The sequence below is a fragment of the Suillus paluster genome, assembly GCF_016628075.1.
Source record: "Suillus paluster strain FC165 chromosome Unknown EDB91scaffold_41, whole genome shotgun sequence".
Taxonomy (NCBI): Eukaryota; Fungi; Basidiomycota; class Agaricomycetes; order Boletales; family Suillaceae; genus Suillus; species Suillus paluster.
In genome coordinates, this window is record NW_024537601.1 from 97130 (window position 1) to 119430 (window position 22301).

The 22301-nt window shown below is 47.7% G+C and overlaps 8 protein-coding genes and 1 non-coding gene across 9 annotated transcripts; 5 read left to right on the forward strand and 4 right to left on the reverse strand.

Annotated features, from left to right (window-relative positions):
• Nucleotides 1–372: 372 nt before the first annotated feature.
• Nucleotides 373–2620, reverse strand: EDB91DRAFT_1337520 (protein prenylyltransferase; the record flags this gene model as incomplete). The annotated part of the gene is made up of 8 exons (XM_041325582.1): nucleotides 2391–2620; nucleotides 2132–2337; nucleotides 1628–2081; nucleotides 1321–1573; nucleotides 1185–1268; nucleotides 871–1132; nucleotides 735–811; nucleotides 373–681 (listed from the first exon to the last, which is right to left on the reverse strand). Exons 1-8 carry the CDS (start codon nucleotides 2474–2476, stop codon nucleotides 373–375), a joined length of 1731 nt encoding a protein of 576 aa, XP_041175395.1. The 5' UTR covers nucleotides 2477–2620.
• A 76-nt stretch (nucleotides 2621–2696) lies between these two features.
• On the forward strand, nucleotides 2697–5025 carry EDB91DRAFT_1143363 (WD40-repeat-containing domain protein; the record flags this gene model as incomplete). Its single annotated transcript, XM_041319086.1, has 6 exons — nucleotides 2697–3050; nucleotides 3091–3555; nucleotides 3612–4062; nucleotides 4152–4377; nucleotides 4442–4581; nucleotides 4637–5025. Coding segments are annotated over exons 1-6 (1936 nt in total), but the record flags the coding sequence as incomplete, so codon positions are not given.
• Nucleotides 5026–5169: 144 nt separating this feature from the next.
• Nucleotides 5170–5243, reverse strand: EDB91DRAFT_t79. Its single transcript has one exon. It is a non-coding gene; the product is annotated as a tRNA-Ile (tRNA).
• Nucleotides 5244–5343: 100 nt separating this feature from the next.
• Nucleotides 5344–6352, forward strand: EDB91DRAFT_543276 (uncharacterized protein). Its single transcript, XM_041327658.1, has 4 exons — nucleotides 5344–5506; nucleotides 5570–5777; nucleotides 5852–5956; nucleotides 6018–6352. Exons 1-4 carry the CDS (start codon nucleotides 5491–5493, stop codon nucleotides 6187–6189), a joined length of 501 nt encoding a protein of 166 aa, XP_041175397.1. The 5' UTR covers nucleotides 5344–5490; the 3' UTR covers nucleotides 6190–6352.
• Nucleotides 6353–7103: 751 nt separating this feature from the next.
• EDB91DRAFT_543296 (uncharacterized protein) lies at nucleotides 7104–8302 on the forward strand. Its single transcript, XM_041327659.1, has 5 exons — nucleotides 7104–7135; nucleotides 7187–7559; nucleotides 7612–7837; nucleotides 7893–7941; nucleotides 7994–8302. Exons 2-5 carry the CDS (start codon nucleotides 7394–7396, stop codon nucleotides 8183–8185), a joined length of 633 nt encoding a protein of 210 aa, XP_041175398.1. The 5' UTR covers nucleotides 7104–7135; nucleotides 7187–7393; the 3' UTR covers nucleotides 8186–8302.
• Nucleotides 8303–9948: 1646 nt separating this feature from the next.
• Nucleotides 9949–12146, forward strand: EDB91DRAFT_1337522 (uncharacterized protein). The gene is made up of 15 exons (XM_041325583.1): nucleotides 9949–10033; nucleotides 10113–10148; nucleotides 10214–10246; nucleotides 10301–10320; nucleotides 10379–10393; nucleotides 10462–10509; nucleotides 10569–10597; nucleotides 10656–10669; nucleotides 10718–10750; nucleotides 10918–10977; nucleotides 11031–11171; nucleotides 11225–11450; nucleotides 11505–11553; nucleotides 11606–12065; nucleotides 12132–12146. The coding sequence occupies exons 2-14, from the start codon at nucleotides 10142–10144 to the stop codon at nucleotides 11795–11797; spliced, it is 867 nt and encodes a 288-aa protein (XP_041175399.1). The 5' UTR covers nucleotides 9949–10033; nucleotides 10113–10141; the 3' UTR covers nucleotides 11798–12065; nucleotides 12132–12146.
• A 1985-nt stretch (nucleotides 12147–14131) lies between these two features.
• On the forward strand, nucleotides 14132–15973 carry EDB91DRAFT_1337523 (uncharacterized protein; the record flags this gene model as incomplete). Its single annotated transcript, XM_041325584.1, has 12 exons — nucleotides 14132–14183; nucleotides 14322–14341; nucleotides 14396–14410; nucleotides 14465–14503; nucleotides 14559–14587; nucleotides 14639–14652; nucleotides 14701–14733; nucleotides 14891–14950; nucleotides 15008–15148; nucleotides 15201–15426; nucleotides 15481–15529; nucleotides 15580–15973. 12 exons carry the CDS (start codon nucleotides 14132–14134, stop codon nucleotides 15760–15762), a joined length of 861 nt encoding a protein of 286 aa, XP_041175400.1. The 3' UTR covers nucleotides 15763–15973.
• A 610-nt stretch (nucleotides 15974–16583) lies between these two features.
• Nucleotides 16584–18214, reverse strand: EDB91DRAFT_1143406 (WLM-domain-containing protein). The gene is made up of 4 exons (XM_041319087.1): nucleotides 17589–18214; nucleotides 17179–17529; nucleotides 16834–17120; nucleotides 16584–16769 (listed from the first exon to the last, which is right to left on the reverse strand). Exons 1-3 carry the CDS (start codon nucleotides 17934–17936, stop codon nucleotides 16836–16838), a joined length of 984 nt encoding a protein of 327 aa, XP_041175401.1. The 5' UTR covers nucleotides 17937–18214; the 3' UTR covers nucleotides 16584–16769; nucleotides 16834–16835.
• On the reverse strand, nucleotides 18148–21302 carry EDB91DRAFT_543460 (MFS general substrate transporter). The gene is made up of 22 exons (XM_041327660.1): nucleotides 20685–21302; nucleotides 20556–20632; nucleotides 20489–20503; nucleotides 20408–20436; nucleotides 20325–20354; nucleotides 20254–20272; nucleotides 20189–20208; nucleotides 20111–20134; nucleotides 19979–20053; nucleotides 19888–19928; nucleotides 19804–19836; nucleotides 19673–19752; nucleotides 19572–19620; nucleotides 19447–19518; nucleotides 19317–19393; nucleotides 19217–19259; nucleotides 19138–19162; nucleotides 19072–19086; nucleotides 18965–19023; nucleotides 18721–18913; nucleotides 18536–18669; nucleotides 18148–18479 (listed from the first exon to the last, which is right to left on the reverse strand). The coding sequence occupies exons 1-22, from the start codon at nucleotides 20899–20901 to the stop codon at nucleotides 18286–18288; spliced, it is 1521 nt and encodes a 506-aa protein (XP_041175402.1). The 5' UTR covers nucleotides 20902–21302; the 3' UTR covers nucleotides 18148–18285.
• Between the last annotated feature and the right edge of the window lie 999 nt (nucleotides 21303–22301).

Consider the following 22301-nt stretch of genomic DNA (forward strand, 5'->3'; position numbering starts at 1 on the left):
GTAGTACTTACATTCTCGGAAGTGTGGAGTTCAGCACCTGAGCTCAGAGTTATTGGTTTCAACTTATCGGGCACCCTAGAGCATGTAGCTTAGTTTGAACTCATGAGGTATCATGACTGGCGCCTGGAGCCCCGCTACGATCTACACTATTGAGAAGCAATGTATTCTTTAGGGTGGCGCGAGCACAACATGCGTGCAGGATTAAAAAATCCGATGCACATTCCTGGTATCTCGTCAAGTCATGATGGGTTCTTCGAGCGCATCAGGTATGAAGCTGAAGTACACTGTCCCACCTCCAGATCATCACCAAATAATCACGCTCCAACCAAAAAAAAGCAATCAACACAAAAATGTATTCTCATATAAAACGACTCAATGAAAGTGGAACCCGCCTCCACCAAACCCACCCTGACCACCAAACCCACCACCGCCTCCAAACCCACCACCACCCCCAAACCCACCACCACCCCCAAACCCACCACCACCTCCAAACGGTCCCCCACCCTGGAACTGAGAAAATATCTCTGCAAGATCCGCAGTGTTAAACGCTCCAGCGCCTCCCATACCGCCGTCCGTCTGTCCATCTTCGTCTTCGCCCATGTCGTATCGCTCACGACGTTGGGGGTCTGAGAGGACTGCGTGCGCTTCAACGACAAGTTTGAATTTTTCTTCGTCACCTCCCTGGGAGTTAATATTAGTACAAACACGTGCAAGAGGGATGGGGATGGATGGACTTTGTCTGGGTGGTGTTTGAGACTTTCTCTTCGGTAGCCTTTCTTGATTTCGACTTCGCTGCAGTCCCTAGCGACGCCTATGTAGATAGTAGTGAGACTGACTCGTCCGTGATAGCATGATGAGATGCGTTCTTACCAAGGATCTTGTAGTAATCCTTCGTCTTGCTCCGCTTTAGCGCTGCCTCGGCTTTCTTTAGTTCAGCCCTCAGGGATCTGACGTCGGCTTCGACGCCTTCAAACTCGGCTTGTTCCATCGATGCCCTAAAGTCTACGATGGCAGTATCGTATTTTTCGAGATGCAAGTTGATACGTGCACGAGTACGGAGCGCTTTGAAGGATGTCGAGCATAATGCGAGAGAGGCTTCTGTATCTAGGAGCGCCTCATCGTACCGGTCGAGCTGAGAAATAATAGTTGAATCTAAGAGGTATGATATCTTGTCAATGATATACCTTCACGAGTGTGGTTGCGCGATTTGAGAGAAGAGTGGCGCGAATTTGCCCGCCTTTGCCCTCCTCCTCGATTTCACCTATTCGCTGAAATGAAATCATCAATATTCTATGGTGGGAAATATAAGAAGAAGCATACGTCGAGACAATCTGTGTATCGGTCGATTGCGTCTTGCAGCCTGCCACCCTTGAAAGCGGTGTTTCCCTCTTCCTTGAGGCGCTCTACGTCCTTTACGCGCTTGCGCAATCGCTGTGCCGGCTCGTGACCGGGATCAAGGCGGAGCGCCGAAGCAACGTGTTGTAGCGCTTGAGGTAGTTTACCGCTGAGGAAGAGCACGAGACCACGAAGGGCAAGGACTTCCGGCGAGTTGGGTTCTAATCGAAGAGCATCGCTGGAAGACGGCTCTCAATGTCCAAAGACCCTGGGGTTGTAACGTCGGACTCACTTGGCAGCAATGTTGGCAGCATCCCAGCTGCCTCGTGAGAGTTCGAGTTCGACTCTCCATAGACGCCACTGAGTTGGTATCTCGCCGCCCTCACCTTCGATACTTTGTAGACATTTATCTAATGCGAGACGTGCCATGCCCCATTCCTTGCGTGTGCGTGAAGACTCGAAGTTACGTAAATGAGCCTCTAGTTCGAGTACTTTGTCTTTTAGTTGTGCAGCAGCAGCATTGGTGGGTTCTAATGCAAGGACAGAGCGTAGGGCAGTTAATGCAGGCTCTGACAAACCAAGTGCAAGTTGACAACGTGCGAGACGGATGAGAGTCTTGGAGGAGGGGTCTGCGGATTGGAGTGTAGCAGCCTGCTGACAATCCGTTAGTGCAGGGCGGAAACGCTTCAAGGCCATGTAAGATGCGGCACGATTAGTGAAATATGATGGTTCCGTGGGTTTCATGTCTGGAAAATGGGTTATCAATGAGAGGAGGGAGAGGGGGTAGGGATAGTACCGATAGCCTTGGTATAGAGCTCGATAGCTTCGTTATATTGCTTTGCTTTGAAAGCTACATTACCACGCTCTTTTATTTCCTCTGCTGAAGGGCCCTCCTGACGGGGAATAGGAATGCCATTGGTTGTTGTAGAACTTGTAGATGGAGATACTGGAGGTGTAGGTTCCGGAGGCGGGTCTGGGCTCTGCGAAGGAACCGGATTTTTGCTGAAGAGGGAGATTAGTTGTGGTGTTGGTAAGTAGGTGAACTGAGATCATACTTGACGCCATTTGGCTGGGGCCGTTGTGCTTGCTGAGCGGCCTGAGCCTGCTTTTTCTTTGCCTGAGTCTTCTTTTTATTAGTCATCGATGCAGCAAGCCCGCGAATAAACGAAATAATCAAGGATGGTATATAGTGATGATGATCCTGATGGTCTCCGGATCAGCTGAGCGCCCAAAAGTTTGTGAAGCGGATTTGAAAATGGATGGCGTCGAGGACGGTCACAACGATGCAGTGATCTATTACTATTACAGAGTCACGTGTTTGAAAGCTCTTGCTAAAAATGGGCGCCTCCTGGCTGCGTTGAACCCTCTGACGACCTCCTTCATGCTCTTGTCAACGTCCTGCTATTCGAATCTTTTAGCAAATTCTAGCAGCTAATAAAGGGCTGGTACAATGAATTGCGTCTTTCTCAAGGGCGAATCAACGGAAATAGTTGCTGAAAGTTCTTTATCAGCAGTTTCGCATAATATTTTCTCCCCAGCTGGATCATCTTCCGAACCATCTTCTTCTACAATGTACATGCCAATGGTATCTCCGCCAACTCCAGCTCCTTCACCTCGTCCAGCATTTCCCTTCGCTTTCTATTCTGATACCAATAATCGTAATACCTCTCCATCACCTTACGATCCCATACACCCAGTTCCCTCAGAGTTCTCAAGTTTATGCTGGCAGTCCCGCCTCTCGCAAACGATATCTAGTCGCTATTCTCCACGACTGTTCCCCAGCAGAGCTTCGCTTCATATCTCAGACAATCACACCTATGCTCAAACGCGATTTCTTGACTGAACTACCCGCAGAAATCGCCCTTCATGTCCTCGCTTACGTCGATGACCCACGCACCCTCGCCCGAGCGAGTCAAGTCAGCAAGCGCTGGCACGACCTCGTCGCAGATGACTGGCTCTGGAAGGTTTTATGTGACACTTACAGCTTCAAAGCTGACACAGAGGATAAGACTGGTAAAGTCTTTGGAGACGACGAATCTTGGGACGAAATGGATAAATTTGCTTCCCATCCAATGGACCCGTGGCTCACCGCACGAGATCGACTCAAACGCCAGGAACATGCTTCTGTATCTCACTGGGGACCATACTCCTCCGACGAGCTTCTTCATCCAAGAACTCAATTTTCTCACCAGGAATACTTCAGGCGTGCATACGGTACAAGTACGATCACTTCTTACCCGACTCCGCATGTCGTCATTAATCTTAACATACGCTAGTGCTTAATCTAAGAAAGGGTGGTCAAATCCTTCGTGCCCACCGCATGCCCATCCCAACACCAGACAGCGGTGTTATTACGTCTGTTGCCCTTGACACCGAATGGGTAGTCGTCGGTCTTGCAAACTCTAAGATCCATATCTTCAGCGCGATCACAGGTGTCCTTAGCCGAACGCTTATGGGGCACGAGTTAGGTGTCTGGGCAGTTCATCTCGTTTGCCGTGGTGGGTATTGGGGCCGCGGCGAGATGGATGAAGATGGACATCCCGATCGTGACACAGACGCTAACCCCAATCCAGTCATGCCTGCTGCCCTGAAGACAGCGCTTGGCCTCGACAGACCCAGACGAACGCGACGGCCAGCGAGCGTTGGGGGTGACACCTCAAAGCCAAGTGATATTTGCTGTACTAGCGAAGGCTGGGGACAGCCCAACTCCATCATCGTCAGCTGCCAGTTGCGACAAAACGCTACGTGTTTGGGATGCGAAATCTGGGTAGGTGTTGAGCTCCTCTTACTTCGGTTGTAGGCTTACGGGCGCTTAGCCATTGTGTTTACGTCCTTCGCGGGCATACTGCCACTGTCAGGTGCGCTCGGGTCCTGCACAATCGCCCAATTGCAGTGACTGGCTCCCGAGACTCTACTCTCCGGGTATGGAACATACAGAAGGGAGTCATGCTTCGTGTACTCTATGGACACACTGCGAGTGTAAGATGTCTCGACGTATGTGGCAATAAGGTTGTCAGTGGTAGTTATGATACCACATGTCGGGTCAGTCTCGTTATTCAGAGCGGGGATGGCATGTGATTTTGACTTCCATCTACACGTTCTATAGATCTGGGACGTCGATACTGGTGAATGCCTACAAGTCCTCCGTGGTCACAGCCATCAAATCTATTCCATCGCAATCGACGGCAACCTCGTAGCGTCAGGGGGAATGGACACCATCGTCAGAGTATGGGACGCAACTACAGGGTAACACAAAATACAACTCCTCCATTACTCAACCCCCACTCACCCATCCTTGCAGATCCTGTGTCGCCCAACTTGCAGGCCACACAGCCCTAGTCTGCCAACTCCAACTTTCCTCCTCCCTCAGCCTCCTCGCAACAGGCGGTTCCGACGGACGCGTTATCACATTCTCCCTCCGGTCCTTCAGCGCTCTCCAACGTATCGCAGGGCACGATTCAAGCGTCACGTCTCTCCAATTCGATGCCAACTTCCTTATTACGGGCGGGAACGACGGACGGGTGAGGGTGTTTGAGACTCAGAGTGGTGGGTATGTGAGGGATTTGAGTGAGCGGTGCGAGAGCGTTTGGAAGGTTGCTTATAAGAAGGGGACGTGTGCGATTATGTGTAAGAGGGCTGGGAAGACGGTGATGGAGATTTGGACGTTTAAACCTAAGGAGAGATTGATTTGTCGATGTTGTGAATCAGTGAGTAGGAAGTTGTGTAGGTATGCGTGTCATTGTGATCGTACCGACCTGGTGTTAGCTTGTATGGAGCTTGGATTGATGATTTGGGTTTGAGGTGGTGGTGTGCAAAAAGAGACGAGAAAAATTATGGCCAACGTGGGGATCGAACCCAAGACCTTCGCGTTATTAGCACGACGCTCTAACCAACTGAGCTAGTCGGCCGATGAAGTAGACACTGGGATATACGTAATGATCGTATGTAAGACGATTCTGCCACCAATCCAAATTCCTGGATCTATTCAAGTATCCCATGGTATTGACGCGGCACTATAACAAAACACAAGTTGCTTTGGATCACCTTCAAATGTCGCTCGAAACACTACTAGTCCACAATGGTGATCATAAATGACCCATCATCGTCATCTAGTACTGTTAAAGTGCTTGTCGTGCATGGACTCGTGCAGTGTGCATGTATTACCGTTGTGGTACGTCATTTTCTGTGGTAACTCTAATCAAACTCTAATGGTGCCACGTCCGGTGAATGCTAGTGAATGTTAGCTTTCAGATGTTGTATTCGTGCGTTAAGCCTCCCCTCTGTGTTAAGCCTCGCCGATGTCGCGTCGTTCCCTTAATACGAAGGAACTATTGGTCTAGGGGAGACTACGTTAGCCCTGATATGTCTCACCCCACCCAACGCCTCGTCGATGCTGCGCCGCCTCTGTCATGGAGTGACGTGATTGTGAACTACACGAGTGCGTAAGTATTGCGAACCTACACGAACATGTGTGGGTGCGCGGAGTACTTCAATGGAACGTGACCCTACGCGTTAGAGATCTATATGTCGCTCACGTTCATCTCTGCTCTCCACTCCCGCCTCAAAGACCGGCTGTCACTTGCGTTCCACATACAGTCAAGGTGGATTACATTCCACAAATGTAAGATATAGTCCTTTGCTGATTGCCGATGTCTTCCTCATCTCCCGTCCCTCAAATACAGCGTAAGCCACGTCTATCCAAGAGATCAATTTGCCGTACGGGCGTCAAACATTTTCAACAGCGTGCAAGAGCTTTGCTTATTAGTCCGAGGTTCGATCTCAGATATACCTTGCTTGTCAAGGTCATGTGAGAAGTTTCGGAATGCGCTCTCCAGCCTATGTAGGGCTGGATAGGCACTGCCCTTATCACCTGAACAAGAGGGTTGGACATGCGCAGGCAGAATCTAGTCAAGATTCAACAGGCACTGGTGGCGTGACTTTTGTCATTCGTGTGACCATGACATTGGGTATCCTGATTCCTTACGACCTGTTCTTGATAGTTAACTATCGAGGACACCAGCAGGAACTGTGGTGCCGTAAACTCTTTACGATGTCGTACAATTTTCATTCGACCACCACTACCCTTACAGCTCTGTACTTATAAGTATTGTACGTCAATCATGATGATCAACGGCCCACAACTCACGCTTTGAATTCTCCATTTGAACTGCGCGCTTTCATGTCGGAACTTGAAGAAGACGTATATGGTCTCCGCTGGAATAACAATATCAGCAGTCCGTCAGATCCGTTTAATTTCGAACGAACCATCGTGCTGACATTCATTGTCTTTCCAGTAGTAATCATCACCCTGGTAGCCTATGACTACAGTCAGTAGCTTTCATGAACTTTGCACTGTGGCTGAGCGTCAGATGATCTAGTGCTTCAGTTCGAGAAAGAGGTAACGAAAAGCATGTTCTCTCTTCGTCGCGTACTCATGATCATATTTGTTGCAGGTCAAGTATGTTTGGGTTAGTGTTCAACTCCCCATCCGCAAAATGATATTCATGCCCCGGAAACTGAATATCCAGGAACGACAGAGGTCACTGATGTCGTGTCTGTATTTTGCTGTGAGCACCCAGGCTACCAAAATTCTTTCATGGTGTTTTATTTTGTTGCTGCCAGGTTCGATATTTCGGTCTTTTCGTTTCAATGTACGTCGCGGTGATTGTGTCCTTCAGATGATGGATTATTTGTTGACACTGATCCTAGGATTTCCGCCTGTTGTATGTGACGTGGTGCCAATCGAGCCATCATCAGCTGACTAGCATTAGGGGGAGGTCTGGTGTATATGCCTGAATCAGTAAGTGTATCAACGCTCGCTATCGGAGAGTTTCTAGGTTAACGTTTTTAGTCGTACGTCACAAGTTCCTTTTACAGCTAAGGCTAAGTAACAGTTGTCGAATCCTTATTTAGCTGCGAGTATATCGTCTTCGATTGGACTTGCCCTCGCTCATCATCCATCTGAAATAGGTTACAATCTTCTTCTTCTAATACAATGGTGTTTTTCGGCATATTTTTGCTTGGCGGAAGGTAAGTCATCCATTCTCATCATCCCATTATGCATGCAGATTTTGCACTACCAGTGATTCTCATCTGGCGTCTTTACGCCTTATACAACCAATCGAGGACCCTACTTTATGTTCTACTGGGGTTGTTCCTGAGTATCGTCGCACTCTATATAGCGGTGGATATATATTTATATAGTCGACCCTCAGCGTTCTCAGGTAAAGTTCTTCTTGCATCAAATTTTGTGCAAGCTGACCTCTCGTTGCATAGTGGAAGAAATAATAACACCTAACACCAAGTACTGCGTGGCGTCCTTCCACATGGGACCTGTGGCTGCGATCTCTGCTTCCATCCCCATCATATGCTTTGATATCTTCCTAGCGGTTCTTGCAGTTTTCATTCTCATGAAACACCTGAAAGAACGGAAGGAAGTCAAAATGAGGCCCAACACCTACGTGGTAATGATCGTGCGATATCATATCATATACTTTGTCCTGTAAGTTGCCCTCGGTCTATTGGGTTCTCTGTATGTATTCATCGCATCCCGCCAGTAATTTGGCAAGTCAGCTATTCTCGGCGATATTATGGGCCAACCTTCCGGTATGATCGCCCATAATTCTAGAGAGTTCGGCTCTAAAACGGATAAGCACAGATGGCAGTGTTGAATCTGGTATTGATGTTCAATAATAGTGCGCCATTTATTATCGCACCCCGTCTGATCATCAGCATCTGGGATACGCATGCCAACGACATTTGTGTACATGTCAGTACGACGTTCGCAGACTGTGTATGTTGGACCTCGCCACCGAGATTCGGCGAGCACGAGATGGACTGCCGTGCATGATGGCTCCAAAATGACGATGAAGGAAAATTTGAGGTAGAGTGAGGTGGTCATGGCCCTCAGACCCATGTTCTTCTTTCAAGGCGCGCTGTAGCAGCTTCCAGCACATTTTTCAGCCTATCTTCTATGGCATTGTTGTTTTAAATGTTCGGGGTTTAAGGCACACCGGCCTGGTAGCATCAATGTACCCACTTCGTGACATTTACATACCATGCAGGGGCCAGCGACGACATATATATGTACATACTAATCGGAGGATATCGACTACTACTTGAATTCAAGCTGGATGAACTGGCTTGGATTAGAATTCCACTCCTCGTACAAGCCATACTAACCTCACCTTTACATCATTCGCTATGTCATTCATTCTTCAGAGCAATTCCAACAGAGATACATTCTATCGCCAGTCGTTTTGGTCCGCGCGCGTATCGGCTTCGCATTTTTCTAACCTAGCCCCCATGCTTTCGCCTTTCTTTATTCGAATACTTGAGCCGATATGCAAGAGGATATGAGCGTAGCTATCAGATGGCCAAATATATGTCATCATCGACTCTTTGAACTGACATTAGTTCAATATCATATCATATGCTCTGTAAGTTCCGCTGTGCCTGGTGGGTTCTCTGCGATTATCCATTGAATCCCGCTCCTAGAGGAATCAAATCTTACTGGCGGTATCATTATCATGGGCCAACGTTCTGGTATGGTACTGCCATGATTCTACAGAGACTAGCTAACGCCGCATACACACACAGACGCCAGCAATGAGTCTAGATCTCAGAGCTCTTCAATGATACCGCGCCATTTGTTTTAGCGCCCCGTCTGATCGTCAGCATTTGGGACAGATTGTGTATGTTGGACCTCGCAACCAGCACGAGATCTCTCGCTTATGATTTTGGCATGCTGGTTCCGAAATAACTTGAAGCATGAAGACAAGATATGTGGAGCGAGATCTGCAGGCGCGCTTCAAGTGCCAAGACTCCAGTCCTGGTATAATCCAAGAGAGTGAATAGTTCAGGGACGATTTTTCTATTATTCGTGCACATTCTGATGCGTGTAAGTGTGACATAGCATCTTTTCCAAATCCAATCGAGAAGCTAGACAATACTAGCTAGTCTAAGGGACCACCGGTGTCCCTGACGCATCTCTGGGTGCGCGAATTCCCTGGTGTAAGGCATACCTTGGGTGTGCTTCCACCAGTCTCGCCGGCCGTTTTAGATGTGCCACCCTGTGAGAATGAGATAATGTGAGTGTACGCACGAGATATGAGAAGACTATTTATCTTGATAGCATGATTCATTATAAAGGACTCATGACTCTACCCTTTCTCTCCCGAGTGTCGGTTCGTCTCTGTTCTCCACTCCCGTCTCGGGGTCCGAGCCGTCACTTCTGTTGCGCATACAGTCAAGGTGGGTTATATCTCGGATAGATGTGGCTTACGCTGTCTTCCTCGTCTAGTACCATCCCTCGAAGACAGCGCAAGTTTCGTATATCCAAGAGACCGATTTACTGTACGGACATCAATTTTAATAACCTGAAAAGGGATCGCTTAGTTCGAGGATCGACCTCAGGTGTATGAAAAGCCTTAGATCCCATTGGTGGGGCTCCGTTTTAGGACGGGCAGAATCCAGCGAAAAAGCAACAGCCACCGGTGGCCTAGGGTATCCCTTGTTAATCGTGTGATCCCCGATATCCTTACGACCTTTTCCGTTGATAAGTAGCTAACTATCGAAGACAGCGATTTATAACACCAACGAGAAGTACGGTGCCGTACAGTACCGTGTCGTACAAGTGACATTCGACCATCACAACCCTTACAAGATGACGAAATTCTGTGCTTTATAAGTACTCTATGTCAGTGATCAGCGGCCCACAACTCACCCTTTAAATTTGCCATCTGATCTGCACATTTTCATGTCGGAACTTGAACAAGATGTATATGGTCTCCGCTGGAATGACAATATGGCTGGTTCGTCCTCTCCGTTGAACCTGGTTCTGAACGAACCATCGTGTTGACGTTCATCGGTTTTCCAGTCATAATGATTACCTTGGTATCCTATGACTACAGTCAGTAGTAGCTTTCATGAATTTTGCACTGCGGCTAAGCGTCGGGCTATCTAGTGCTTCAGTTCGAGAACGAGGTAACGAAAACTCGTTCTCTCTTGGCCGAGTTCTCATGATCATATTCCATTGTCGCAGGTCAAGTATGTTTGGGTCAGTGTCCAACCCCCTATCTCCAAAATGATATCCATGCTCCGGAAACTGACTAAGTAAATATCCAGGAACGGCCCGAACGACGGAGGTCACTGATGTCATGTCTTTATCTCGCTGTGAGCTCCACCCGGGCTGCCAACGTGTTTCATATTTTTTTATTTTATTGCTATGCCAGGTTCGATATTTCGGTCTTTTCCTTGCGATGTACGTTGCGGTGGTTGTCTCCTTCAGAAAACACATTGTATGTTGACACGTATCCTAGGGTTTGCGCCTGCTGTATGTGACGTGATACCAACTGAGCCATCATTAACTGACTAGCATTAGGGGGAGGTCTGTTGTATTTACCAGAATCAGTGAGTGTAACGACGCTTGCTACTTTTGGAGAGCTCTGGGTTGACATTTTTTAAGTCGTACATCACAAGTTCCTTTTACAACTAAGTCTCGACTGGCGTTGACGTCTTATTTAGCTGCGAGTATATCGTCTTCAACAAAAACTTCCTTCGCTCATCATCCAATTGAAATAGGCCACGGCTTGATTCTTTTAATACAATGGGGTCATTCTACATATTTTTGCTTGGCGGAAGGTAAGCTATCAATTCTCGCCATCCCATTATGCATACGGATTTTGCATCAACAGTGGTTCTCATCTGGCGTCTCTACGCACTATATAACCAATCCAAACTCCTACTTTGCATTCTACTGGGATTGTTCCTACCTGTCGTCACGCTCTATATAGCGGTGGATGTATACTTATACAGTCGACCCTCAGCGTTCTCGGGTGAATTTCTTCTTGCATCGATTTTTTTTGTAAGCTGACCTCTCGTTGCATAGTGGAAGAAATAATCACTCCCAACGCCAAATACTGCGTGACTTCCTTCCACATGGGGCCTATGCCTGCGATATATGCTTCCATCCCCGTCATATGCTTTGATATTTTCCTAGTGGTTCTCGCAGTGGTCGTTCTCATGAGACACTTGAAAGAAAGCAGGGAACTGAAAATAAAGCCTAACACCTACGTGTTAATGATTGTGCGATATCATATCATATACTTTGTCCTGTAAGTTGCCTCGGTCTATTGGGTTTCCTGCATGTATTCATCGAATCCCGCTAGGAATTTGGCAAGTCAAATATTCTCGGCGATATTATGGGCCAACCTTCCGGTATGATCTTCCATGATTTCAGAGAGATCAGCTCTAAAGCGGATATACACAGATGGCGGTGTTTAATCTGGTATTGCTCTTCAATGATACCGCGCCATTTATTATCGCACCCCGTCTGATCATCAGCATTTGGGATACGCATGCCAACGACAGCTGTGTACATGTCAGTACGACATTCGCAGATTGTGCATGTTTGACCTTGCCGCCGATGTTTGACGAGCAAGAGATGGACTGGGGTGCATGATGGCTCCTTAAATTTAGTTGGGTTGATTGGTTTCAGTTGTCGACATTGCCCTGATATAAAATGCTACAAGTACTGTCAGTAACGCTCGTTGATTGTGTATTCTCACTGGGTATAAGATCACCTAGTGTTTCTGTTTCGAGAAAGTTGTACTACGGCTCAGACCTGTAACTAAACTACGAGACACGAAAGCATATGACCAAGAGCGTAGCGAAAACCTAGTAGAGCATGAGCCGTATTTTATTTACAGCTCTTTGCATAAAGGATGGCACTGGCGTGAAATTTTCGTTCAATTAGACTTAGTGAAATTTTGCTCGTGTACGCTCATACTACATACCCTTATATTATCATCTTCGCAACATGGGATTTCGCAAGATCAGTCGTGATGTAAAACTTGTGGCAATCCGACTCCATGAACGGAACCTTCTAAGCCTTCGTGATATCCTAGATTGCTGCGGATTTTCCAGACGCACTTGGTTTCGGATTTTGAAGCTCTGGCACGAAACCAGCGATGTCGAATATCGTCCTCATCGGACCCATTGGAATCAAGGTCACTGTCATGCTCTAGCAGGCTCTTGTGTTTTTTGGAGGCAGGAATAGTTATAAACGGCATGATGATAATGAATTACAGGGGGTGTGAGTGTACAATGAGCAAAATTTCACTAAGTCTAACATTTCCTAATTGAACGAAAATTTCACGCCGGTGCCATCCTTTATGCAAAGAGCTGTAAAGGAGCCTAGGTCTGATATTGCACCAAAACATAGTAGGAACAACACCGAAAGGATGGGGATTCATGATAGCGCAAGGTTGATTAATAATTGCGGCTGACCCGGAGAATATCGACTACTTAATACTTCGAGTTGGACGAACTGCACTCAGACTACAATTATACTCCTCATACCTGCCATAACCGTCTCGACTTTACATGTACACCCTTCTCCGGTCGGCTTACGTTGATTTATAATACAAAGGTGAGTCGTGCTCGGTGACGCGTGGATGCTTCTGGGCGGCGAGGAACCCGGCGGGAGACCCGGGAGATGCGTACCTAGAATGGACACCGAGCAATTTATCGTGTTCCGAACACTCCGCGACTTGGTGACCGTCAACCAGGACACAAGCAATATTAGTTGCTATTCTGATCCTTGATGGCCCAATTCACATAGTAGTACAGTGGCGTCTTTACGTGCCATGTAATCAATCTAAAGTTGTCGCCCTCTCAGGCTCGATAGCTTGAAGTGACTGGTGCCAAACGGGGGCAGTGGGCTGGGGCCGTCCGAGTCACTTCTGTTTCGCATATAGTGAAGCAAGATGGTTATATTCCCACAAACGTAGATCCCTTTGGTGATTGCCGATGTCTTCCTCGTCTCCCGTTCCTCAAAGACAGCGTAAGCCGCATCTATCCAAGAGATCAGTTTGCCGTCAGATTTCATTTTATGTTGTAAGTAGATCGGCTCTATCTTTCAGAAAGCATGTCTGACGTTATTTAGTAAAGGTTGGACCCCGCAAACTGTGTCGGAGAAACGCGCGAATATTATTATCGTCTTTATTGTCCTACTTGTCGAGCTTGCGGTCTTTGTGCACAGCATCCTCTGCCTTTTCCTCTAATCCTAGTACCCATGGATGCCGCCATCTCTCTGCATCCTGCCTAGAACCCCTGACACTAATCCTGCTCCTGCTCCTTCCTGCAGTCTGGCTAGGCCGTCGCCGCCGGTAATTTTTTTCGGAACAGCGCATCACGACCGGTAAACCAAAGACGTGAAAATTTAAGTTGGTTCACAATTAAAATCTCACGATATGTAAAGAACAGAATACTGTCAAGGAGAGGCTACACTACACACCCAATTTCTGGAAGACTGTATGGGAAAGGGTGGGACACGAGGATGAGGAAGTCAAATTGGTGTATGGGGAAGCGCTGGCAGCGCGAGGGCGGTGAACTTCGACTCAAGAATGACGAGGAAATATGCTTACCGAGCGGTGGTTGAGGTCTTTGCCACTGATGTAATTGATGCGTTCAGGGACTTGTGTTTCCCATCCTGTTGGGAGCCGATCTACTTCGGAACGCTAACAGGGCACTACTACACACTCGTCCTTACTCCCTGAATAAGAGGGCCGGACAGGGACAAATTAGCTATATAGCAACACCCGCCGACGTGAACCAGGGTGACCCTTGTCGATCGTACGTGATAAAAACGTATTTCCGGTCGATAGTGATCCTCATGACCTAACTATTGTGGGTAGCAATTCGTGATACCAACAGGAGGTGTATAAGTACTGTACGGGATACAGATTCAGCGGCCCACTCACCTTTGAATTCGCCGTTTGATCTGCACACTTCCATGTCCGAGGAACAAGATGTATATGCTCTCCGCTGGAATAACAATATGGCTGGTTCGTCAGCTCCGTTTACCCTGGTTGTGAATGGACCATCGTGCTAAACCTTTCCAGTAACAATCATAACCCTTATATCCTATGACTACAGTCAGTAGCTTTCATGAACCTTACACTGCGACTGAGAAAATTATCTAGTGCTTCAGTTCGAGAAAGAGGTAACGAAAAGCCCGTTTTTCATTGGTCGAGTTCTCATGATCATATTGTCGCAGGTCGAGTTTGTTTGGGTCAGTCTCCGGGGCTCGACATCATTGGGGGTTCAACACTGACTGAATATCAAGGAAAGACAGTGGTCACTGATGTCATATGCTTACCTCGTTGTGAGCTCGACCCTGTCAAAGTGCTTCGTCGTTTTTGATTTCGTTGCAATGCCAGGTTCGATATTTCGGTCTTTTCCTTGCAATGTACGTCGCGTTGTCTTTTAGAGAAGCGTTGTATATTGACACTGATCCTAGGCTTTGCGCCTTCTGTATGTCACGTGATGTCAACTGAGCCATCATTAGCTGACCAGCATTAGGGGGAGGTCTGTTGTATATGCCTAAATCAGTGAGTGTATCAACGTTCGCTATCTTTGGAGAGTTCCAGGTTGACTCGTTTTTAGTCGTAAGTCACAAGTTCCTTTACAGCTAAGTTGTTGACATGTTATTTAGCTGCGAGTATATCAGCTTCAACTGAAAGTGCCTTCGCTCATCATCCAATTGAAATAGGCTACGGTATTATTCTGTTAATACAATGGGGTTTTTCTGCATATTTCTGCTTGGCGGAAGGTAAGTCATCCATTCTCGTCATCCCATTATGCATATGATACAGTTTTGTATCACCAGTGATTCTCATCTGGCGTCTTTACGCCCTATACCACCAATCCAAGCTCTTGCTTTACGTTCTACTGGGATTCTTCCTACCTGTCGTCGCGCTGTATATAGCGGTGGATATATTCTTATATAGTCGACCCTCAGCGTTCTCGGGTGAATCTCCACTTGGATCGAATTTTGTGCAAGCTGACGTCTCGCTGCATAGTGCAAGAAACAATAACTCCGCACGCTAAGTACTGCGAGGCTTCCTTCAACATGGGGCCTATGCCTGCCATATATGCTTCCATCCCCGTCATATGCTTTGATATCCTCCTAGCTATTCTCGCAGTTGTCATCCTCGTAAAACACTTGAGAGAACGGAGAGAAGTAAACATGAAGCCCAACACCTATGTGGTAATGATTGTGCGATATCATATCATATATTTTGTCCTGTAAGTTCCCCTTTATCTATTGGGTTCCCTGAAGTATTCACCAAATCCCGCTAGTAACTTGGCGAGTCAAGTATTCTCGGCGATAATGTGGGCCGACCTTTCGGTACGATCTCCCATGATTCTAGAGATCAGCTCTAAAACGAACACACACAGATGCCGGTGTTGAGTCTCATAGTGTTGTTCAATGATACCGCGCCGTTCATTATCGCTCCCCGTCTGATCATCAGCATCTGGGATACGCATGCCAACGACAACTGCATACATGTTAGTACGACGTTCGCAGATTGTGTATGTTGGACCTCGCCACCGAGATTCGATGAGCAAGAGATGGACTAGCGTACATGATGGTTCCTTTTAGCTGGGTTGTCAACGAGCCGTAGTGCTGAAGATTGGTTCCAGTAGTAAATAACCGTTACTCTGATGTACGAGTACTGGTAGCGCCCGTTCAAGTTGACCTTGTTATTTTCACTTAGTGTACTTAGTGTAAGCACGCTGGCTTACCTGAGTTCCCATACTCAGTATATATACTGTCGCTGATACTGAAAGCTAAGCTTTCAGTATTCTACCTTTTGGTGTAACGGTTATGCGCGTGCGGCAGTCTGACCAACTTACACTTAGTTCGCGTTTCTATTTCGAGTGGACAGAAGTACTGAAAGGCTTCTTTTTTTGTTGACCGAGTACTCATTATCATGATTAATGACGCAAGTCGACTTCGTTTGGGTCAGTGCCCAACCATTCATCTGCACAATTGCACGAAAATGACTGACAGTCGCTGAATATCCAGAAAAGACAGTGACCACTGGTGTCATGTTCTTGTTCTCCAATGTCGACTCTGAGAATGTATTTCGTCGTGGATGCTGTCTGAGGATGACAGTCAAGGTGAGCTGTCGCAGGTCTCAAATTTCGAATTTGTACTATGAGCAAATCGACTGCCTTTGGACGTGGAACCTACTATGCGAGGCTGCAAACTACGTTTCTTCCTCGTTGAGCCCGCAGAGGCCATGATACGTAAGTCAGGAAGATAGTTTAGGGGCAGGCCCGACCGCAGAGCTCGAGTGGGGTCATCGATTTGCCGTAGAGCGCCTCGTTCATCATAGAATAAATGTCAACTTCTGCGAGTGAAAATGAGGCGTTGACAGGCGGGCAGCTATACATACATGCGAACAGCGTCAGACCCCATCTATACGTCAAGCAAGAGAATGTCTATGTTGTCAAAAAGAATGCCCGATACGACAAGATCACCTTGCAATTCATTGGGTGGTGATGGAAGACTGTCATTCTCTCAACAGAGGCTTTGGGTGGAGACGAAAGCTTATAGTCCTAACTAAGAAGTAAATCATAATCTGATTCAAACAATCACATCTAGCCTGATCATCCGTGAAATTAATGAGGCGAGCGTTACTCAACTGTCATCCACATTGCTTCTGCGGTCCAGAAGTCCCGCAGCTCCGTTCTAGTTCTTCTTCATTCTTAAGGCGCGCAGTGGCAGCTTCCAGCGCCCTTTTCCGCCGGTCTTCTACGGTATCATTGCCTCGAAGACCTGTGCCTCCCAGGACATGAATGAGCGCCTCCGCTTCTTCATTTGACGATGGTTGATAGGTGTCTCGTAAATCAGACAGATAATGCGTTCCTCCTCCCGCTGCAGCCTCAAATTCTGCAACCTCACGATTGAGCTGAGAATTCAGTTCCTTGAACTAATAGAAGATGACCATTGTGTGAACAGGATATTAGGCTTTGGAGATTGTGACTCACGTCATCGTTATGTTCGCCCCATATATTGTGTGCCAGTTCATGGCATAACACGCGCCTCACTTCCAAGTACGGACGAAACCCGTCATATGTATCAAGCCGAATTCGCAGCTTGATGGTGTCTCCACTTCCGACATTAAGACCAAGAAGTCCGGGGTGCTCATGTGGTGCAAGCTCGGTAAGCAGGCCCACGGAAAAACGATGCTTCTGCATGACATGTAGGACTGCAGGGTCCTTGGAAAGCGTTGTGAAACACTCCATCGCAGTTTCAGGTTGCGGGAGATGAGCAAGTGGCTCTATGCGGTGAAAGCGGTACTGGTGTGATGAGGTAGACGACGACCCTGTCGAACGAAGCTGATCACCTCTCATCATGATTGACCGTCTTGATGTTAAGAATGTATGCCAGTACACACCTTTACTTGCGGCTTCAGCGCTCTCTCTTTGAGAATTCGCTCTTTCCTCTGATGCGCCGAGTCAGCTGCATTCAGTTGTTCGAGTTCTTCCGCAGTCGAGCCAAGCATTTGCACTTTGATACCATCGCGAAGACCAGCTTGAGCGATGGTGGGTTCGGGGTCGGAGTCATCCTGTCGATGCTGGATTTTCTTCCCTCGATAAATGAGTTTCTGCAATGATGGCGGAACAGAAGTGAGGGCCTCGAGACGGGCGTGGAGAGTAGAGACGGGGGCGTCGTTCGGGAGAGAGAGGGGGTGTGATGTTCCACGGAAAGTGATAGTCAGCATGATATCTTCATGGGACATCATCGGTTTCCTTCGGCTGTCTGGTGATAGTTGCTGGTTAAGTTATAACCTGGCCCAGCCCGACCAATATAATTAGACCCTGGCAAGCTGACTAACAACGCCAAAGGCCAGCACACATTCCGGTTTCTGATTCAGGAGATCCTGTGCTGCCAGGTTCCAGCTGTGTATGAACGGCGCAGTTCCAAATTCATACACACACGAGTATAACGAAATACGATCTTCGTTGACTCTCAACGAAGGCTGTCTGTCACTCGCGAGTCGGTGATCAATCTCTCACTGCACTTGAGCTTGAGAATATTGTTCCTGCCGTTGCGTGCTTACAGGGAGGGCCTACAGAGCCTATCATAGATACCTACAACGTGTATCTGAAGTCAGGCGCACGGTCTCCCAAGTCCCGCAATTCCTCGTTCGAGTATTGCACTTTCCCTCCCTGTTCCATTGCTAGACGCTCGGCGGCGTCGCGCTGTGCGTTGATCCTCTTGTAAAGGAAGACGATAGTCGGTAAAACTATGAATCCAATCCCGACTAACATCAGCTCCAGTGTGTCTGCAAAATAGCGGGTCAGCAGGCGCGAGCACTAGCGAAGTCGGAGTAGAACTTACGCCCGAAAATAAACCGAGGCGAGTCTTGCGATCGATAAATGTTGGCTGAGATTGCACCACTGAAGTTTCCGATGCCGATTTGGAGGGCCATGCCGACACCTCTCTTGTATTGACCGGAGAGATTGTTCCCGAGCCTTCATTACCATGTGTTAGCCTTGGTCATCATGCGACTGGCAGTGACGTACCAGGAAATTACGCCTGGAGTCGCTGCATAGTTACCAACCACAATGAAGAAAATACCAAAGTACTTGACACCAGCAGGTGCGGTGGATATGTTTATCGAAAAGCCGATGAGAGACATTACAAGGCCGGCAAGAATGAAGGGGGATCGCATCTTCAACTTGTCTGAGTAATGCGCGAAAACGAGCAATGTGATAGCTAGATGCAACAGGTTAACGGACGAGATTGCAGATGGGTAAGAAAACTGACTTGCGACGACATATGGCGGTACAGTGAGCAACTGGCTGATCGGTGTGCTGTATCCGAAGCTGAATGTAATTGAGTACATGTACGACAATCAGCCTGGGGTGACAGACCTCTTGATGATCGTTCTGGCACCAATATCTTTAATACCATCTTCAAAGATCTAGCAAACGACTTACGGGAGAAACAGGGTGATGCCGTACACTAATAGTGTTTAAGATCAGCGTTTGCGATCTCCGGGCTGTAAAGGTCACTTACGAGGTCCGATGATTGAGAAGAAAATGAGGATATGAAGCCAGACCTGATCAGTTGGTTGAGGCGCATTGCGCGATGACACTCGTAATAATTGGTATCTTACCTGCCAGTCCCCGAAGGCGGCCCAGACGTGCCTGGACGCGTACCTCTCTTCCTCGCCCACCGACGAATTATCGTATTCTCGAAGAAATCTAAATTAAATCCGCACGCTCAGGATCTGTCACTGGACTTACTCTTCTTCCAGACAACAAAAGCACGTTCTTCCGGGGTCAAGAACTCAGCTGTGTCCGGAAAGTCTACCAACACTGAGAGATCATATACGTCAGCCCCTGTGTGATTGAATAAGTGGTGTATTCACCAAAAAGAGCAATGATGGCTACGACTATCGTTGCAAGGCCTTCAAGCAACTACATGCAAGATTTGAGCATAACCTTGATCTTTGATCATGAACGAACTCACAAAGATCCAAGACCATCCTTCCAGTCCCGCAATGCCATCCATGTGACCAATCGCAAAGGCCAGTAAACCGGAGAAAGCACCTAGAATTTCTTTCGCTATTAAAATCCCATGAACATAGCGAAACAACAAACCTGCCAGAGTTGCAGCGCCAAAAAACAAGGCAACTGTCCGAACACTTCAACATGCCAAAACGGACGAGTAGAGGGATAGCTTACTTCGATATTGTAGCATGTGTTTCGGGTACCACAAAGTAAGACTGCAGATCCATCAGCAGGATTTCGCACGTAATTCTTGAGCTTCACTCACTAATAAGCCACACCAGGGAACAAACCTGCCTCGGCAAAGCCAAGACAGGCTCGCACTCCGACAAGCTGAGGGTATCTGACATGCATGGTCAACATTAAGTGAAAAATATGGCAGGAATTTGCTTGATCTTACGTCTTCACTAAACTCATGAGCGTCCTGGCGATAGACTCGCTCAGAATTTTCAGGCTATATCATGACTGAATGACGCACATAACTATCCCCCATGTAAACTATCGTATGTCAGATGAATTCAGCACCCATGATACAAGACCTACACTGATTGCTGGAAGCCATCTACAAAAATGAGTTATTCATGCAACATTCAGAGGTTGACATGACCACTCGCCTGGATGGCCTGAATGCTTTGAGAACAAGACTAAAGGTTACAATCAGAGCGCAGGTAATCAACAATTCGGGCCCCAAACAAACTTAGCGGGGCATTCAAACAGGCAGTATGGCTTCATGGTCATTCAGTATACACCGACAATCCGTCAGCATAACGACGCTTACTATGAAGAACATCGTCTGCGTCCAGTCGTAAGATGGCAATTCGGTGAATAACACACGTGTTACATACCAGTGCTATGTTATATCTGTTTCCTGTGAGATCCAGCTGAGTGACGAGCCCGTCCAACTTCGCATTACCGATATTACCTGTCTGAACGTAAGGAAAACATTATATACACCTACTACGACAAGCACGCACCTCTGTCAAGGAAAGACAGCAGGTACATCAAACTGAGGATAGGCATCAACCGCAAGTCGATCTTTCTCCACAGTTTCCTTTCCTGTTCTGGCGTCAGCGTTGGGACATTTTGGAGACTTAGATCTGAGTTCTCCAGCCGCTCCTCATCATGCTGCTTGTGTTCGGAGCTGATAGAATTCAGGTGATCATCGGGAACGATGTTCGCAACGTACGTCATGGCGAGACAGTAGGAAGGAAAAGGGAAGAAATGCTTCCCTGGTAGACGCGTGACTGGGGCTTTAAAGGTTCGCGTCGAGTTCGGTTGTTCATCATGGACGTTGCTAATCACTTGAGGGCATTACGGTACTTACGGACAGCTGATTCTGCATTAAGTAGCTGCATACGAGATGGGCCTGCGAATATCCATGGACCGATTAGATCAGATCAGGTAAGTTTGGTCGCACAATTCCATTTCCGAAGGTTCGCCGCGATCAGGTTTTCCCCGATTTGCGATATCCTCCATCGCAGTAGCAAATGAATCGAACCACCATGTTGACGCTTATCTCGGACCCCACTCATCGATTCGCCCTTTCGTCAGATCAGTAGGACCAGTAGTTTGAATTCATTTACAATTCCCGGTAGCCCCTTCCTATCAGCCATCAGGATCTCTAGGTGAATGGTTCAGGAAGGACGGAGCTTCCCATAGCGGCGATCACGCCCCGTGGAGTTAATGGTGCGCTGTAGACGTCAATGAGCACCCACTATTGGCACACGCGACGACAGAAAACGTGGGTAAGATTTGGCCAGTCTGCGTGAAGTCTGCACAGACTCTGTGGGAGATATCTGGGCAAAGTCTGTGGAACAACTGGTCGGGAAGTTCCAAGCTGTCAACTTTGAGGTCTGTCACATGTCAACTGGAGATACTTGGCAGCCGTAAGCAGAGCTGTAGTCGACGGCATGGCGTTGGCGGGCAGGATACGGGCAAAGGTGGAGGCGGCAGGCAACGAGAATTTAAGGCAGGTTTAGAAGTAAAGATCATAATGTCAGCCATGGCCGTATGTGCAACGGGTGAGAGGCTGACGGCGGGCGGGATTACGGTCGAAGTTCGAACATTTGACAGACTTGCAGGCACTCAGAACATCCCTTGGCAGATGATGACTCGGAGCAGACCTGTCCTCAAGACGTTTGCGTCCAGTCTGCGTAGACTTCACGCAGACCGCCGAAATTCCGCACTTTCTGCGTGATACGCGTGAAGGACTCCTTGGCACCCAGAATTCCCTGCTGTGATACCCGTGGCCAGCCCTTGAAGTCAAGAAACAGCCTGAGAGTTGTCGCGCCAACGTTAAGTTACTGAGGCACCAGCACGAGAGACATTCTCTTTGTGTAAGGAATTAAAGTGGTGGGAGCGCCAAAGGTGTAACTTGGATTCTGAAGTACACGAGGTAGGAAGGAAGGAGCAGAGTGCCAAGCAACAATTGCAAGTTGAGCTAGAGTGTGTAGTGAGTGAGAATGTCACACAAGTGAAGTAATTATTGATATTACCTTCACAATAATGCTTTAACCCGAGAGTGTTGACAGACTCAGAGGTAGGTGTCTACTACCATGGTGGATATGATGATGAGTTGATCTCGAAGCTGT